The 17,866-nt window shown below is 51.1% G+C and overlaps 1 protein-coding gene across 5 annotated transcripts in view; it reads right to left on the bottom strand.

Annotated features, from left to right (window-relative positions):
- Positions 1-17,866, bottom strand: part of GRIK4 (glutamate ionotropic receptor kainate type subunit 4) — a 411,978-nt gene that overhangs the window by 163,466 nt on the left and 230,646 nt on the right. For 4 of the 5 annotated variants that reach the window (XM_059183457.1, XM_059183459.1, XM_059183458.1 and 1 more), the window contains one exon: positions 8,190-8,354. The exons of the other annotated variant lie outside the window; for it this stretch is intronic. In XM_059183457.1, the coding sequence (XP_059039440.1) occupies positions 8,190-8,354 (165 nt within the window). The remainder of the gene's footprint in view (positions 1-8,189; positions 8,355-17,866) is intronic. 5 annotated transcript variants of the gene reach the window in all.

The following is a 17,866-nucleotide window of genomic DNA, read 5'->3' as shown; positions in this document are numbered from 1 at the left end:
GAAGGTCAGAGTCAGGATTCCCACCCTCAGTCCCTGGGCCCGGGGTCAGCACGCTAAGCCCGGTACTGTGCAGCCTCCCATGGCTCATGAGGCTGGACGTTCATGGGGACTGCTGACTCGGAATGACTTTCTTCTCCCTTTTCTTCCCCTTTACTTTTTATAATGCACATGTATTCCTTTCATAACTTGTCATAAGAAAAATTTCTTCTGAGAAGCAAGTAAAATCCAAATGTATGGGATCTCCTCAAGATACTACCTTTCCAGAACTTTCTCCCATTTTGCTTCTGGCTCCTTCGCCCGGCTCCTTCCTACTTTCCTTCTCGAGCCTGTTCCCCGGTAGCTCTCCCTGACCCAACCAGGGATTCTTAATCTGCTGCCTCAGATCTGGGGGTAGAAGTCAGTGGCCTGTGAGCACTTTGGAGGGGGGAGAAAAATGACATCACTCTTTTTTCTCCTAACTGAACTCTGCCATTTCCTTCCATTTTGAACATAGGAAATAAACCACGGTAAGTTACCAGCACCTCTGACTTTGTCGCCAGCAAACATCACAAATGCTTTCCTGCCACCCTGCAGTGCTAGAGATAATCTTAGGAGATCGTTTTATTATTTCAAAATCAGGCTAGCCGTTGGACCTGTTGCTAGGCTTGGCTATTTAATACATTAATAAAGAAGCACATTTATTTATATATCATTAGAAAAATATTTTAACCGTATTTTCATGTAACTGGTTTCCTTGGTCATCCTATTTTATTTTACTCATTTTAAAACACTTTTCTGTGGGGGACCTGGGTGGCTCAGTCGTGTGAGTGGCCGACTCTTGGTTTTGGCTCAGGCCATGATCTCAGGGAGTCTGCCTGAGATTCTCTCCCTCTCCTCTTGCCCCTCCCCTTGCCTGAGCATGTGCTTTCTCTCTCTCTCAAATAAATAAATAAATCTTAAAAAAAAGAATAGAAGCACTTTTATGAGAAGGAGTCCATTAGCACCATTAGCACCCCCAGACCATGGTCTAGGCCCTCTTTTACCCTCTCACTTGGAAAACTCCTATTGATCCTCCAGTGCCCAACTCAGATCTTGCCCCTACGTAAGAAGAACCCTCCTCCCCCTTCTATGCACATCTCTCTGTGGCTCTGAGTCAGCCCTATGCTGGCGCTGTTGAGGCCCATCAGCTTCCCTGTTCTCTGAATTCTTGGCCAGCTTCCACCCCAAGCTGGCTCATTATGTTGTGCTTCAATAGAGAGAAGCTTCTCCTAAAAATAAATTCTTATAGAAGGCTAAAATCTCTTACTCCCATTTCCAAAAATCCAAAAGGCTCTGAAGCTCGATGATTTTCATCAAGTTCATTTGGTGGCAAATCTGATCTATTAAACAGATGTGAGGCTATTTATAGTATGTGAATATTTGAATACAGGTATGCTGGGGGGGGTTCTGCCCCAGGCCCCACCTGGAGATGTTACTTAAGATATGGTGTATGCACCTCATGACTTTCCCAATATATGGAGAGTTCTGGATTCTAAAAACATCTAGCCTTGCAGCTTTCTGGACATGTGCCTTCTGTTCTCAGTGTCCATCTCCCATCTCCCACACCGGACTGGGAACTCCTTGAGGGCTCGGGTCGCATCTATTCCACTCTGGCAAAAAGGAATTGCTCAACAGATGTTTGCTCAACTGAATTGAAATGATCCACTATGATCCAATCCCCATGGCCCGAGGATTTCCTGGGGTCTGGGAATCACTCTCTCGTTCCCTATGAGGTTTGCTCTGCTCAACACGAATGGAAACTGTTTATGAAGGGCCTCGGCTCTGAAACTTCAGGGATCCAGACATCTGCGTGAGGGCCCTGAGCAGTTTGTGGGAGGGACAGGAGTGGGGGGGGACACATTCTATCTCTGCCTCCCCAGGAGCCCGAAAGAGAGGGAATGGGGAGACATGAGTGACATTGCCATGGCAACAAAGTTTCCCAGCCACCGGAGGCACTAGAAGACAAGGGTCAGAGAAGGTGCTGGAATAAAAGACCACAATGGGGTGTGATAAGGGGGGGGTGAATTTCTTCCCCTCAAGATACCAGCTCCAGCCTGGATCCCAAGTCCTTCTCTGATTCTTCCCAGGGAGAGGAAGGGTCTGGTTGTGATGCAGAGAGTACAGAGGGGTTAACCATGGGCACCACAGATTCCAGACCCTGTAGGGCAGGAGGGGCCTCCTGGGTGGGGGGGGGGGCAGGGCACTTCCAGGGAGCTACTCAGAGCTCCCTGAGACCCCGTGGGGGACAGGGCTCGCCAATGGGGGCTGAAAATGAGGTGGGCCAGAGGGGGCTGGGAGAACCCAGCATCCTTCCCATCACCTCGATCCACCTGGAAGAACTGTATCCTCACCTGAACCAGAGCCTGTGGGAGTGTGGTCCATTCTCAAACCCCACCAGAGAGCAGACAGTGGGCTGAATGGGGGGGGGGGGGGTTTGCTGATCCCCGAGCTGAGAAAGGGGACACAGGAGAGAGAGAATGTGAGACCTCTGCCCCTTCATGCCCCGTGGTGGGGTTCTCCCTGGTCAGAGAGCACCAACTGCCATCAACCCCCCGTCACTAATGATATTCTCTTCCAAGCCCTCAGCCTGGTCGCAGACCACCATGAGAGCATGTACTGGGGCGTCCCGGGCACCAGGCACCAGGCTGGTAGACACACTAGCTCCCTGAAGCCTTGTAATCATCCCGAGAGGAGGATTCACTGTAAGAATTCCTCTGCTAGGGGCGCCTGGGTGGCTCAGTGGTTTGGGCTGCTGCCTTCGGCTCGGGTCATGATCTCAGGGTCCTGGGATCGAGCCCCACATCGGGCTCTCTGCTCCGCAGGAAGCCTGCTTCCCTCTTTCTCTCTCTCTCTCTCTGCCTGCCTCTCTGCCTACTTGTGATCTCTGTCTGTCAAATAAATAAATAAAATCTTTAAAAAAAAAAAAAAAGAATTCCTCTGCTACTACTGCTACTGTGTAAAATTTATCAAGAGTTCACCCTATATCCGGCACCACTCCAAGTCTTACAAGTGCCTCATCTCATTTAATCCTCAGAAAACCAGGCTTCCTGGTTAAGCACCGGTCGGTTAAGCACCTGCCTTCGGCTCAGGTCGTGATCCCAGGGTCCTGGGGTTCTGGGATAGAGCCTGAGCCCCAGGGCTCCACGCTCAGCAGGGAGCCTGCTTCTCCTTTTCCCTCTGACCCTCCCCCTGCTCATGTTCTCTCTTTCACTCTCTCAAATAAATAAAATCTTAAAAAAAAAAAATTAAAACCTCTTAAAGAAAGAACTATTATTATTCTCAAATGCGAGGCACAGAAGGTAAGCCCGAGGTGCTGGTAGAGCCAGGATTAGGATCCTGGTGTGTCCAACTCCAGAACCTGGTCCCGGTCTACACTGCTAACCTGGGCTTCCCCACCACCCCACAGAACCTCTCTGCTCCAGCCACGCCCATCTGTCACTGTGTCCCAAGACACTGTGGCTTCCTGCCCTGAGACCCTGCTTCCCTGCTCTCCACCCACTAAACATTCTACGGTCCCCCCCAGAGGCTTTACCTGACCACCGGCTATACCTCAGCCCTATTTCCCACCGTGCTCTGCCCATGTCTGAACCACACAGCAGAGCTCCTTAACTTTATGTCACTTTTCGGATGTTTGGGTTTTAACCGCCTCCTGCTAAAGGCTATGAGCCTCAGTTTCCCCATCTGACCCCCAACCATGAGGTGGTTGGACAAGACGATTTCTAAGCACTGCATTCCAATGTGTTTCTGAGTCCATACTGTGCATGCGTGATGTGGGGAGCTCAGAGAGTGGGGAGCAAGGAATATTTGTTGAGTGACTCATCACTACGCATGTGACTTTCTCTTGCGACTTCTCACCGTCTCCCTTTATGCTGCCTTGGACTTTTCTATTGAACTGACAGGGGGATGCTCACCCTCTCGTACTAGAGGTGGCTCCCGACCACCCGAGGTCACAGCCACGGAGCCTGTGAGAAGCTCGGGGAGCTCATGCGGGAGGAGGAAGCTTGCAGCCAGAGCTCCACACGCCGGGTTCCTCTCCAGGCACCCAGAGGCCACGTGGGGCCGGATAACCCGCGCGTTCTTGGAGTTTCCAGGGGAAGCCGTGTGGACAGCTGATAGCACGCTTGGCCTCACAGAGACAAACCTCGGCAGAGGCAAGCGGTTGACACAGAGGCCCCCGCTTCTAGCTCTGCAGTAAATTAAACTTCAAACTGGCTTTGGCAGGAGCAGGTGCCTCCGGGTGTTTGGATGATAAGGGAGTGGGCACTCCGTTAAGTCCAATACGGCAGCCGCAGCCGCGGGAGACACACTGATCTAGGGGACAGAGAGGGGGCAGGGCCCGCGGGACCCTCCCTGCAGAGAAAGGCTGTAGTGGAGATAAGATACAGTCGCTGGGAGGGAAAGGGCCAGGCAGGAAGGGGATGACCTCATGGGTGTTGTTCATCCCTCTTATTTCAGGTCGGCCGGAGAGTCAGGAGAGAGTCAGGAAGTCAGACATCAAGAAGCCTGAGCCGATGGTGAGAGGAGCAGGGAGGTGCAGGGACCCGGTCTCGGGTTTGAGGAAGCTTTACGGAGGACCCCCGCTTTACACAAACCCACTATATGAACATCTAAGTGAACAAGATACAGTAGGAGGTGATTTTGTACTTGTAACTTTCCGGTGTCCGGGGCTGTTATTAATGACACCCCGTCTGGTACTTCCCACCTCCCAGCCTTGTTCTGAATCATCAGATGAGGAGGTGGAACTCGGGACGCCGGCGTCTTCAGTTGCTTTACACTTAGCTGTCTTGGATTCTTGAAATAGTCATTGTTCCCCTCGACTGATATTCCCTCCCCGAACATGAATCATGACAGCACGATTCGTACAGAGCTTTTGCAAATTCACCCATTGTTGCAAGGAGGTACCACTGCCCATTGCTGGTATGTTACCATCCCAACTTAGAGCAGCGCCTCAGCTCTCCACAACCAAGAACATCACCGCCAGGGTCTCCTTGGTCCGCTGGAAGCAGAGTACCTGGCCTGGGGTGACAGGTGTGAGGTTGGGGTCGCTGTTCAGGAGCCCAGACTGACTCAGATCCTTTGAAGTTAATAATGCAAATTAGCCCTGGGCCCCTAACCTGGGGAAAACACAGCCCCAGATACAGAGCAGCAGCTGGCTTTGGGTGGCCCACGGCACTGCCCAAAGGCTCGACGCTGTCAGAGGCATCAAGCCCTGAGAACTGGAAAGAGAAAGGGGATGTCCAGTTACGATGTCCTCTCCCACCTCAGGAGGGGAGCTGACATGAAGACAGGCCACGTGGGGAGAGCTGGGAGGCAGACAGGGCTGCTGTGTACGGAAGGCTGAACTTTGAACAGAGGAGAGAGGCAGATGCGGGGGAGGAAGCCTGCTCAGAGGAGGCGGGGGGAGCCAACAGCCAAGTCCACAGCAGCTGCCTACAGAATGCCAGTCCCACGCCTGAAGCAAGGCGCCTCGCTGTTGTCCTGTGGTGTGCTCCAGAAGACCCCAGTAAGAGGTGTCACCATTACCCTCATCTTATCAGCGTGGAAACTGTAGTACAAAAGGGTCGGCGTCTTGTCCACTGTCCCATAGCTAGTAAATCGTAGAGCTAGGGTTTAAAGATGGCCAGTCTGATCCTAAAATCCATGTTTTTGCTCTTTGTAACACAGATGCCCCAAAGCAGGCATCGTAGAGCTATTGTCCCTCCCTGATCCAGGGACCCCGTCTCCCTCCTTTCTCCTTCCCCCAACACTGCCACTGAGAAGTCCAGTCCCCGCCTGGCTTCAGCCAATAGCACTTGCCCGTTCTCTCCCTTATTTTGGGAGGGAAATGGCTGGGCTGGAACCTTCCTGTGAACTATCTGGGTGGTATTTAAAATCCATTGTGGGGGAACAGCTCTGGCTTCAGATGAAAGGCCTTTGGGGTAGAAAGATCCAGAAGCCCTGTTTCTAACAAATGCTAATCATGCCTCAAACACATTGAGATGTAAAAGCTGAACCAAGGGTTACGAGCTCATAAAAATACTTGGCGCCTAAAAGAAGGGCATGAAAAAGATGCCCCAAAGCTCTCGAACGTGGAATAAAAATATCAGTTTCTTTTATTCCCCTGATTCATCTGGCTTAATATTTTAGAAGTATTGACTTTAAGAAGCCAGGCTGCCTGGGTCACCGGGAGAGGAAATTTACATGTGGTAAAGACCTCCAATCCCAGTGCACGATCTGTGCTCTCTGCTCCACCAGGGAAACCCCGAAGAACCCAAGAGAAGGAAGGGGCTCGGAGCTGGCTTCTGGAAGAACACTCTACAGCACTATCTAGGAATCTGGCCCCTTGTCAGAGACCTGTCCTTCTGGACAAGGAACCACCACAGATCAGACGAGGAGATTCACAAGTTGTCATCGCTGGTATTTCTGATCTCATTCAGAAGATGCAGAGAAATTGGAATCTTACTTCCATTGTGCTAGAATTTCATCTCTCTGCCAGCGAGGATTTCTACCAGCTCCTTGCTGAATCCCCCAGGCCTAGAACAGAGTATAGCTGGTGTTCACTACATATGTATTACCTGATTGACTGAATAAGTGTGTGGCTATTTCAGGCACCTGTTCTGCCTCCATTCCCCCATTGGGACGAAACTGTGTCCACTGATCCGTCTGGTCTCACCAGTCCTGTTCTGTAGGGCAGGAACCCATCCTTGGTCCCTAAGCCTGGATGCTCATAGCTATTAGGCCTGTCTGGCCAACACCTGTGACTGGTGAGATCGGCCATGCAAGATGAGCTGGACCCAGCAGATCCTCTACCTTGGAAATGCAAACCAAGAGATGCTAACGGAAGCTGCCGCTGATGCACACACAGGGGAGAGACTGCGAGCCAGTGGACAGCAGCCTCTGTGTCTACCTTGTTCTCTGCACTGTCCCCAAGGCAGAGACAGGGCTGCTGTCTTCCTCCCTTCCTGCTCTGTCTGGATCCACAGGACACCCTACCTACTGCACTTGGGCCGGTGGGGTGTGTCTCTTCTCTCACAGCACTAATGTGAGATCAGAGCACTGCTGAATCCTCCTCTCCTGCCCCAGAAGACCAGCTGTCTCAATATATACCTGAGCAAGTTGTTTGTCTTTTTGTCTGTTTTTGCCATTGAGGTTAAAATGCATGACAAAGGGAGGAGATGGGGCGGAATCTTAGGAAAGAGACCTATCGCCTCTCCAGGCTGAGGAGCTCCTCTCCCTCCTTCTGCACCGGGGTTGTTCATGGCCAGCTCGGCTCTGAGTCACCGGCCCACTGACTGGGGAAGCTCAGCCTGGAAAGTTGTCAAGGTGAAGCCAGCAACACACCAGGGAATTCCAGGGAGGTCATGGTGGCCTCGGTGCGTCCTTGCAGCATGAGCTCAGGACTCCAGGGTTCAGCACCGGCTCAGCCCTTGACTCTCTCTGTGGATGGGCAAGTTATTTATCGTCTTTGAGCTTCAGCTTTCTTTGTGAAGGTGGGGACAAGAACACTTAACTCTTGTGTTGGTAGAATTAAAAGCAGTACCCTGCACATGGTAGGGGCTCCACACGTGGGATCTGAGTGCCCTACTGTATATGTCTGTAAACCCCTGCAACTGACAGAAGATTTTGCTATATTTCGCATCCTTTAAACCCCACAACAACCTATAAGATTGGCAAAAGAGAGCCTAGCATTCCCATTTTGCAGATGAAGAGATTGAGGTTAAACAGGGATATGTAATTTGTCCAAGGTTACCCACAGAGCGGTCAAACTCCATCCCAAGTCCCACAGTGCTGCCCTCCACACAAATAAGCAAGATAGGTGATCAGATGTGCGTTGACTAAGTGACCTCCCCCAAGCTGGCTACATCCCTCTTCTTAATCACGCACAAGGTTTCATTCAGGGGTTTGTGTATAATACATCCAGGAGATGAATGAATCCATAGATGAAGGAATGAATGAGTGTGTGAATGAATGAATGAATGAATGAGCATCCTGTCTTAATTCTACTCCACACACACTTGGCAACAACAACTGGGGATCTCCCCCAGACTGTGCCCTTCGGGGCCTGCTGGTGCATGTTTCTGCCCCTGTCCAGAAAATCTCTAACCACAGGCCTGGGGACGGGTGTAGCTCCCACTACCTCACCCCTCTTGCTAGCAGGGAAAGCAGAGGGCAGCCCTGCTCATTCTACGTACTGGTTTCTGCAGTCTCGTACTCGCTGTCTCTGAGAAGCTCAAAGATGTCCACTTCGACCTTGGCCTTGCCCAGCCTCTCAGGAGCGCGGTTGATGCGGTTCTTGGCCAGGGTGATGGAGAGCCGCTCCCCTCTGCTGCACTCCATGGGGTCATCCAAGATAGCAGCTGTGGGCAGGCAACCACACGGAGACAGTTGGTACCCTCTCCTGTTACCTCCTCTTTCTTCAGTCTCTCCTCTCCCCCCCCCACTGCCACCTCTGCCAGGCATCTCCCCGCCTCCCCTCCCCTCCGCCTCCGTGCCGTTCTTGGAACTAGTCCAAAAGCAAGTCCTCCACATGCTGAGGGTCTTGGTTCGTAGCCATGCGCGGCCATGAATTCCAATGCTCCTATCCACCTCAGAAACCCCGAGATGTCACAGCAGGCCACCGGGGTCTATGTGTACCAGACCCAGATGTGGTGACATGCTTGGAGGTACGCCGACACGCACACACAGGCACACACGTGCAAAGGAAGGGACACAGGGGCCGTCCTTGGAAAATGGTATTCTGGGCATGTGCAGGACTCTCCCTGAGACAGGAGACGGGGAAAGGAGACCAGGCACGACAGGGGGAGTCGTGGCACATTCGGCCGCACGCCAGCTCTCCAGGCTCGGACGCTGAGGAACCATGTCGGCTGGTGGGCCAGGCAGGGTCTCGGAACTTCTTTTCCTCCCTGAGCATGAAGAGTAGGAAGACAACCTCAGGGCCTTGGTGGTGTGAGGATTCAGTAAGATAATGTCTGTAAGCGACACATCACATGCATTTGACTGGTGTAACTTGAAATGAATGGTTGGAGTCATTTAGTTCCACGAGCTGCCCATCTTCCAGAAGCAGCATTAAAGGTAAGAGTTCTGGAAGCCTAGAGACCTGTGTTCAGATCCCAGGTCCACCCCGCAGCAGCTCTGAGACCCGTTCCCTCGCTTGTAGAATGGGGAGAGAGCCCACTCCTTGGGCCATCGTGAAGATAACCTGAAAGTCTGCGTGAGGTGCTTGGCACAGTACCCAAAAGGCTCAACAAACCTAGCTCTGGGTAGGCTTCGTTCTCTTGGTAGAGGAAGTCACAAGACTGCAAATCTCTGCAGATCTCTACAAAAACTTGTGCATATATGCTCGTCACAGTACTCTGTGTAACAATTCAAAAGTTTGGAAAATCCAAGTGCCCGTCACCATGAATGAATAAGACCAATGTGGTGTGTCCATACAATGGGACAGTGTTCAACAAGACAAAAGAACGAAGGACTCACACGGGCCACCACACGGATGAACCTTGAAAACGTGATGTTAAGTGAAAGAAGCCGGACGCAAAAAAACACGGGATGATCCCATTGGTAAGAAATTTCCAGTAAGGCAAATCCACGGAGATAGAAAGTAGATCAGTGGTTGCCTAGTGGCAGTGGTGGGAAAACTGAGACAAATGGGAGGGTGACTACTAATGCGTACACAGTGGTTCTTTTGGGGGTGCCGACTCTGTGAATACACTAAAAACCACTGAGTTGTATGTCTTAAATGGGTGAATCGTGTGGCATATGAATTACACTTTAATAAAGCTCTTACAGAAAAAAAAGAAGAAGAAATATCAAGCTTATCTTTCAGAGGTTGAAGGCTCAGAAGAGCGACATGGGGTATCGATCCAAATGGGTTTCGCCGACATGTGAAATCTTTGCGGCTGGCGTGGACAGAAGAGACCCAGGTCCCACGCTGTCTTTTCTGTACACCTCTCCCACACCTACTGTGACCCATTTTCCAACCCGAAATCCGGGACACAGAATATTACAAAGCCTTTCTCCCCCCGTGTTGTGTGGATGTGTTTATATGCACAGCCTTGCTGGATGATAAAAGTCCCATTTCACTGACATCGGTTGGGCCACACGTTGGATAACAGAGGCATATCCCAAGACCTGCCATTCAAGTGGGCTTCTGGGAATTACGCAGCAAAATCCTCACACACCTGGAGTGATCACCACCTGTAAGAGCGGCCCAAAGAGCTACACATGTGTGATTGATGAGACTAAGGACACCCAAAGTAACTACCCAAGTAACCTCAGGAAAGTGAGACCAGGATGACAAGATTCCGTGGGAAGCAGACACCTAAAATATTGTGCTACGATGTCCCAGGAGGAAGACTCTGGGAAGAGAAAGGAAGTAGGGCAGCCTGTAGAAGTGATTTTTTTTTTAAGATTTTTTATTTATTTGACAGAGATCACAAGTAGACAGAGAGGCAGGCAGAGAGAGAGGAAGGGAAGCAGGCTCCCCGCTGAGCAGAGAGCCCGATGCGGGGCTCGATCCCAGGACCCTGGGATCTTGACCTGAGCCGAAGGCAGAGGCTTTAACCCACTGAGCCACGCAGGGCCCTGTAAAAGTAATTCTTAAATGGTGTTCCTTGGAGGGCCCTGGGCTCCATTAGGAAGCAGAGGGAGAGACCACATGGGGGTCCGTCCCAAGCCCCCACCAGCTTCAACAAGCACACCTCCACACCCATCAGTTTTGGATACTGGGGTTCCACAGGAGACTTGATATGGGGGAAAAATGTTTCGCTGTTAAAAATAACATAGAAGTCATTAGTCTAACCCTAAAACATAGAAAAGAGGCATCGGCAATGTCAGGAATTGGCATAACCATCACACACAAGTCATGAGAAAGAGGGACGGAATCCCTGACACTTGAGTTTTATGTGAACAGGCCCACATTTATCCCGTGACATTAGCATAAGTGCTGAGTGGATATGGGCTCACTTAATCTCTGTAATGACTCTGAGATGAGCGCGTTCCTCCTGTTATCCTCCCTTGGAGATGAGAAAATGGTCAGAGAGGTCAAGGGACGTGCTCACATTCACAGCGCTGGTGAGGGGGAGAGACGGAAGGTGACCCCAGGTCGGCCTCATGCAGACCCTCTACCCAGAACCAAGGCTTATCTTCCTTCTAGTAAAACTTGTCTTCGTCAGGATTTGCTGCTGAGAAGGGGGTGTACTAGGGAGGGGTGTCTTAGTTCAGGCTGCGGCCACAAAATACCATAAACTGGATGGCTTATACAGCAAACATTTCTCCCAGTTCTGGATGGAGGTGGGGGGACCTGAGATCAGGGTGCAGGCAGAATTGGGTTCGACGATGGACCTGCTTCCTGATTTGCGGACCTCTGCCCTCTCACATGGTCCTCATAGGGTGGAAAGAAAGGGACAACATTCTCTGGAATCTTCTAAGGGCATTCATCCTATCCTGAAGGCCCCATCACCCTCATGACCTCACCTAAACAGAATGCTTCCCCCAAGGTCCTGCCTCGTAATACAAAGCTATCTGTGGCAGGGTTGGGGGTGGGGCTAGGATTTCAACACATGAATTTTGGGAGGACACAGTTCCATTCATCGCAGTGGAGCACATGAGCTTGGCAGCCTCCAGAAGGAAAGAAAGTGTAACCAAGGCAAATCAACTCTGAAACACTTAACAGGCAGGACCTTGGGCCTCTGGACATTCCCCTAGCTAATGCTCCCAAGCCCCGCGAGATTTCTAGACGAGGGGGCATTCTTCTCTTTGGACCATATGATCTTTAAATATTAGGATATCGCTTGCAATAAAATAAGTAATAAAATAATCTCTCAGAAAATGCCCATGTCTCCTGTCACGCTAGGAAGGAGCTCAGCCCTCTGGTGGGTGAGGGGATTTACTTCAGTAATGCTTTAATGGGGTCATTTAGGCTTTCGACGCCGGTCTTGCCTCTGTCCCATCAGTAACAAAGGGCACAACCACACCTAAACCACAGGAGGCACCGCACACCCAGTAGTCTGTTTCAGGGTTGTGTGCTCTCTTCTTGAACAGTGTGCACTGAGGACACGTGCCATGTACTGAATATTGCCCCCCGCCCACCTCCGCATTCACATGTCGAAACCTTAGCCCCCAGTGCAACGACATTTAGAGACAGCGACTTGAAGAGGTGATTAAAGTGATACGAAGTCTTAAGAGTAAGCCCTTGATCGGATAGAATGGGTGTCCTAAGGGACACCAGAGAGTCCTCTTTCTCTCCTACTATGTGAGGACACAGCGAGAAGGCAAGCCAGAAAGCAGGGTCCTCTCACCAGAAACCGAGTCTGCTGGCACCTTGACCTTGGACTCCCAGCCTCCAGAACTGCGAGAAATAAATGTCTGTTGTCGAAGCCAGCAAGGCTGCGGCGTTTTGTTATGGCAGCCCGAGCCTACAGAGATAACGTGCCAGTGCAAACCCAGATGTACAGGACGTCAGCCAGCCGCGGAACACCACAGAATCAACTCACAGAGTGTCACCAGACATACTTGGAGACAGAGGGAGCATGGCCAGGTGTGGCAGAGGGAAAGTGGGGATTTTCTATTAAGGGCCCTAGGCGGTCCCCTGAGTACCTCCTTCTTCTCTCCCTCCCCACAGGGCCCAAAGAAGGGCTCTGCACTCCATCCAACCTCTGCACTCTGGGTACCACTTGGCTTTAGATTTGGGGTTTTAGACAATGGTAACTCCTGTCTGGAACAGCCTCAACTGGATGGTTGGTTGGCATCAAATGTGTTGGGATCAGAATAATCAGGATGGTAACAGGAACCCAGATGCTGGGGCTGTGGACACAAAGGGTGAGGGACCAACTCGGGCCCCATTAGGACAACAGAAGAACATGTTCCCAACAGGTGGTTACCAAGAGCACCTTGCTGTTTGGCAGTCCCCAACGAGCGGCCCCTGGGGTGGAGAGTAGTGTGCTCAGGACCGAGTGTCCGTTGATGCTCCTGGCCGGCGCTCTGTCGCACATGCCCCGTGATTGCATTGGCCAGGATGCTCCAAGCTCCCAGCCACTGCTTAATGAGGAGCAGTAGCACCTGGCACAGCCGCCATCCCCAGGACTGTTCTGCAGAGAAGTGAGCTAGGAGACACGGGAAGGTCTAGGGCAATAGCCAGGACAAGGCTGAGATGGGGACAGGTGATCAGGGAGCAGGATCTTCCCCAGGTTTCCAGCTGTGGGGACTTGTGCACAGTGATCTGTACATCGCAGGTCCTCAACAGGCCTCTCTTGCACCCAGGGAGCTGGTGACCCTCCCCACTGACATTGGGCTTTTCTTCCCACGAGCCAATAGCTTTACCTCCCCCCAGTTCTCTCTGAGTTCTAAAGCTCGTGCCAAGGAAAAAGCAGCCTCTTGACTCTGTGTCCACCTCTACCCTAAGGTCCTCTCTCCATGTTCTGGGCCCAGGCCTACATCTACTCTGGAGAGGATGCCTCCCTGGGGCTAGCAGGCCTGGCTGTGCCCACCCTAATCCTTTCTGGTTCACCCCGTGAGTGTGGCCATGATTATCACTCGCCTGCTCAAAGTCCTCAGGCCTCCCCATTATCCAAGGGCGGGTTCCATTTGAGTATCTAGGATGAAGCCAGGCCCTCTGCAGTCTAGCTTCCCAATGCCCTTCTAGCTGGAGCACCCCCTTCCACTCACACAGCAACAGCATCCCCATGTTAGGATAAGAGCTGGCTTGCCTTCCCTCTTCCATGCCTTTGCTGACACCAGCTCTGTCCCTTATTCCCCTGAGACCCACCTCTTCCAAGAAGCCCTCCCTGATGCCCCCAGCCCAATGCTCTCCTTAGGTTTCCCAAGAGACCACTCACTGCCTTGGAGGGCTGTTTACCTTTTACATCTCTCTCTAGAATTTTCTTCAACTAGCTTGAACCTAAAAAGCTCAGAGTAATCTCTCCTTCCTTTGAAACTCCCAGGTTCCCCATCCCAAATTAATTCCCTCTTCCTTAAAACTCCCACAGAAATTTCTCTGTACCTTTCATTAGACACGAATCACTTTTGACTTTTTTATTATGCCTCTCTGTTTCTCCGTCTTTTCTCCCCGAGGCAGCCGGCTCCTTGAGGCTGAGGGCCGCGCTGATTCATCTCTGTTCCTGTACAATTCCAGACGCACGTGCAGGAGCCCTTAATGAATGGTTATTGAGTGAAAGAATAACGTGACACGGTGCAGAAGCACTCGCTGTTTGCTCAGGCAGAGGGCGGTCCCCCAGAACCAGTGCTCCAGGTTGCAGGGCCGCTGGGGTCCTCCCGGGCACCCGGGGAGGCTTGACAGGCAGGCTCCATTGCTCTTCTGTCGGCTGTGCAGCTCAGCCGGTTAGAGCCCTGTCCTAACAAGAAGAGACCCTTGGAGTTCCAGGGAGGCAGCCGGCTTCACTCCCAGCCCGAGTGTCACCCGCACCAGCTTCCCCTGCTCACCTCTGAGCTCTCGTGTCCTTTTCTGTATCCCGGACTCCTGTGGGTCCCTGTCATCCCTCCTGCTGGAGAAAGCCACACCACTGTGCAGGCCACTCCAGCCCAAACCCACAGCCTTCCTCCTCACCTGGGGGGCAACGCAGGACCGCCCTCTGCCCTTGGCCTCGCCTGGCCTGCTCCCTCTCACATTCTAGACTGTGTCTGCTGGGGCTGCCATCACAAAGCAGGGCAGACGAGGGGCGCTTAAACAACAGAAATTTATTTTCTAGGAGTCAGAGATCAAGGTGTGGGCAGGGCTGGTTTCTCCCGAGGCCTCCCTCCTCCGTTCTCTCCCTGCGATCTCGGTCTCACTCGGTCTTCCCTCTGTGCACAGCGGTATCCTCATCTCCTCTCCTTACGAGGACACCTGTCATACTGGATTACGGCCCACCCTGATGACTTCATTTTAATTTAATTATCTCTTCAAAGACACTGTCTCCACGTGCAGTCTCACTCAGGAGGTGCTGGAGTTAGTACTTTAACATATGAACAGGAGAGATGGACACAAGACCCATCCCCTGGATTTTCACCTCTAGCCACCACCCAGCTCCCCCTCCCTCTCTCGTCCATAGAGAGGTTAATATGAAGCCACTTGCAGGGAACTGTAATACTTTGTCCTTCTACCTCTTTTTTTTTTAATGTATTTATGTACATATATAATCTCTATACCCAACATGGGGCTCGAACTCATGACCCCACGATCAAGAATCACATGCTCTTCCAATTGGACCAGCTAGGCGCCCCTTTCCAACAGGCTCAGATCACGAGGGACCCAATTCCAGGAGAGCCCTACCACACCCAGCTCACCTCTCCCGACACCCTGCCCCACCATGCTTCCCTTCTCCCCTTGGCCTTCCAACTCTCCCCCAGACTAGCTTATTCCCCTTCGCGAGGACGTGCTCAGAGACCCAACATGGACCGTGCAGATCGTGTATGACCCTCAGGCTCGCCCTTCAAACCAAACCAGACTTCTCAAGTGACTGCTCTACATCTCGCTGACTTGACTTCATCTCACATCCCCCCCGGCCTTCTGTCCCCACCGGCCCACTCGTGCTGTGCGTACAAAGTCACCCAAACAATCATCGTTGTGAAGTCAGGGGACACTTGGATTCTTCAATTCTATCACTAGCCGGCATGATTGTTCGCCGTCTGCCAGGGGCCATTCCAAGAACATCGCGTGCATTGCGTTAGGTAATTCTCACACAACTGTGCAACATACTGCCCCCATTTACGGGTGAGAAAACTGAGTGAGGGGCAGGGTGAGCAACTTGGCCAAGATCCCACAGCTCTTAATGGCCACCTGGGTTTGGAACCCATGAGCTCCCAGACCACTAGGTAGCTGCCTGCTGGTTTCCTCTGAACCTGAGTCCTGAGCATCTGGAGTCCCGAGTTCGGAGTCCTTTGCTTGAGACCCTCAGGTTTGGAGGCTTCCATGACATGAAGCCCCTGGGGCTTTCCTCCTGCTTCTCTGCCCATTCTGTCAAGGTCTACTGACTCTAGCTGACCCTGCAACACTGGAGAGCTCCCAGGTCTGCGCATGGCCCTCCTCTTGACTCACTCCCACAGGCTGCCCAAGTGATCTTGACCCATCACTGCCGCCCACCTGCCTGAGGACATCTCCACATAAATGTTCGATGAGCATCTCAAATTGATTAAGACCTAAAGCCAACTCACCCTCTTCCCTCCTACGTTCTTCCTAAGTTTAGCTAATGAGAGCGCCGGCCCTCCAGGCCTCGTGGCCTTACCCCCATCCTTCACCTCCAACAGCTCTGGCTTTGCCCCTCACTATTTCCCAGCTCTGTCGCCTTTTCTCTCTCTCAGCCCCATGGTCCAAATTCAGCCCTTTCCTCTCAACTACTCAGCAGCAACCTCTTGCCTCTCACCTGGTTTTCCCACCAAACGTTCAGCCACCACGTGGCAGTCCTCAGTCATGCCCACACGCAGCTGCTGGTCACTGAAAGGCACAAACCCCTGCTTTTAGCTTTCGGTCTCAAAATAAATGGGATTCTTTGGTGTGGTACACAAGATCTGGCTCCCTCTCTCGAATCTTATGTTCTGCTTCTCTCCCATCCCTCTTTACTTTCTAGAAATACCGAAAGACCATAGCACCACCTAAACCCACACGCGTGCACGCACACGCACGCTGTCAGGTCCCTGGGCACTTGTACTCGTGCTCCTCCTTCCGCCTTTGCACTGTGGCTCACTGACTGCTCCCATTCGGCACGAGTCCTCAGCTCAGACTTCCCCTCCTTCCGGAAGCTTTCTCTGAACACAGACGTTGCTCAAGGGCCACAAGGATGTACAGTCATAGAGCCCCACATATACTCTATTTCCAAATGATCAGTTTCATCTTTAACATCTCCTCTTTAATCTTTCTATCCCCAGTGCCTGGCACCCTGCCTGACAACAGGAAGCACTCCGTAAATGTCTGAGCCAAATTCATCTTGGCTTTTGAGGGATGTTATGCCAACTTCTATTCCTTCCTTCGAAATTACTACTCTGATCCATCCATACATGGCCAGCTGATTCTGACAAAAGCGCATTTAAAAAATGATATTTTCAACACATTGCACCAGAACAGTCGGATACATTGAGAAAAAAAAAAAAGTCAACCCCAACTTGTACCATACATAAAAATTAACACAAAACAGATCGTAGACCTAAGCGTAAAACCTAACATTATAAAACTTCTAGAAGAAAACTTTGTGACTTTTAGTTAGAAAAGATTTCTTAGAAATATCACCAAGAGCAAAATCGATAAAATTAAAAAAAAAAACTGACAAAGTGGACTTTATCAAAATTAAAAATGTCTGCTCTTCAAGAGATGCCATGAGCAGAACAGAGAGACAAGACACAGGCTGGGAGAAATATACAAAGAGCATATATGTGCTGAAGATCTTGTACCCAGAATATGCAAAGAATCCTTAAAACTCAATAATAAACCAAACAATCCAATTTTTAAAGATTTTTTTTTTTTTTAAGTAATCTCTACATCCAGCATGGGGCTTGAACTCTCAACCCTGAGATCAAGAGTTACACCCTCCACTGACTGAGCCAGCCAGGTGCCCTGCAAACGATCCAATTTTTAAGCAATGTCCCAAAGATGTGAATGTATACTTCACCAAAGAAGTTACATGGGTGGCAAATAAATATGTGAAAATACGCTCCACATCATTAGTCTTGGGGAAATACAAATTAAAACCATAATGAGATCTTGCCATCAACCTCCTAGAATAGCTAAAATTAAAAAGCTTGACCACACCAAGCCAGTGAGGATCTGGAAGGACTGGAATATTGACACACAATTGGTGGGAATGTAAAATGGCATCATCACTTTAAAAAGTTTGGTCATTTTTTAAGAAGTTAAACCTCCCCCTACCATATGATTCAGCCATTC

The sequence above is a fragment of the Mustela lutreola genome, chromosome 1 (assembly GCF_030435805.1).
Source record: "Mustela lutreola isolate mMusLut2 chromosome 1, mMusLut2.pri, whole genome shotgun sequence".
Classification (NCBI taxonomy): Eukaryota; Metazoa; Chordata; class Mammalia; order Carnivora; family Mustelidae; genus Mustela; species Mustela lutreola.
This window is presented reverse-complemented; position numbering and strand designations above follow the sequence as displayed.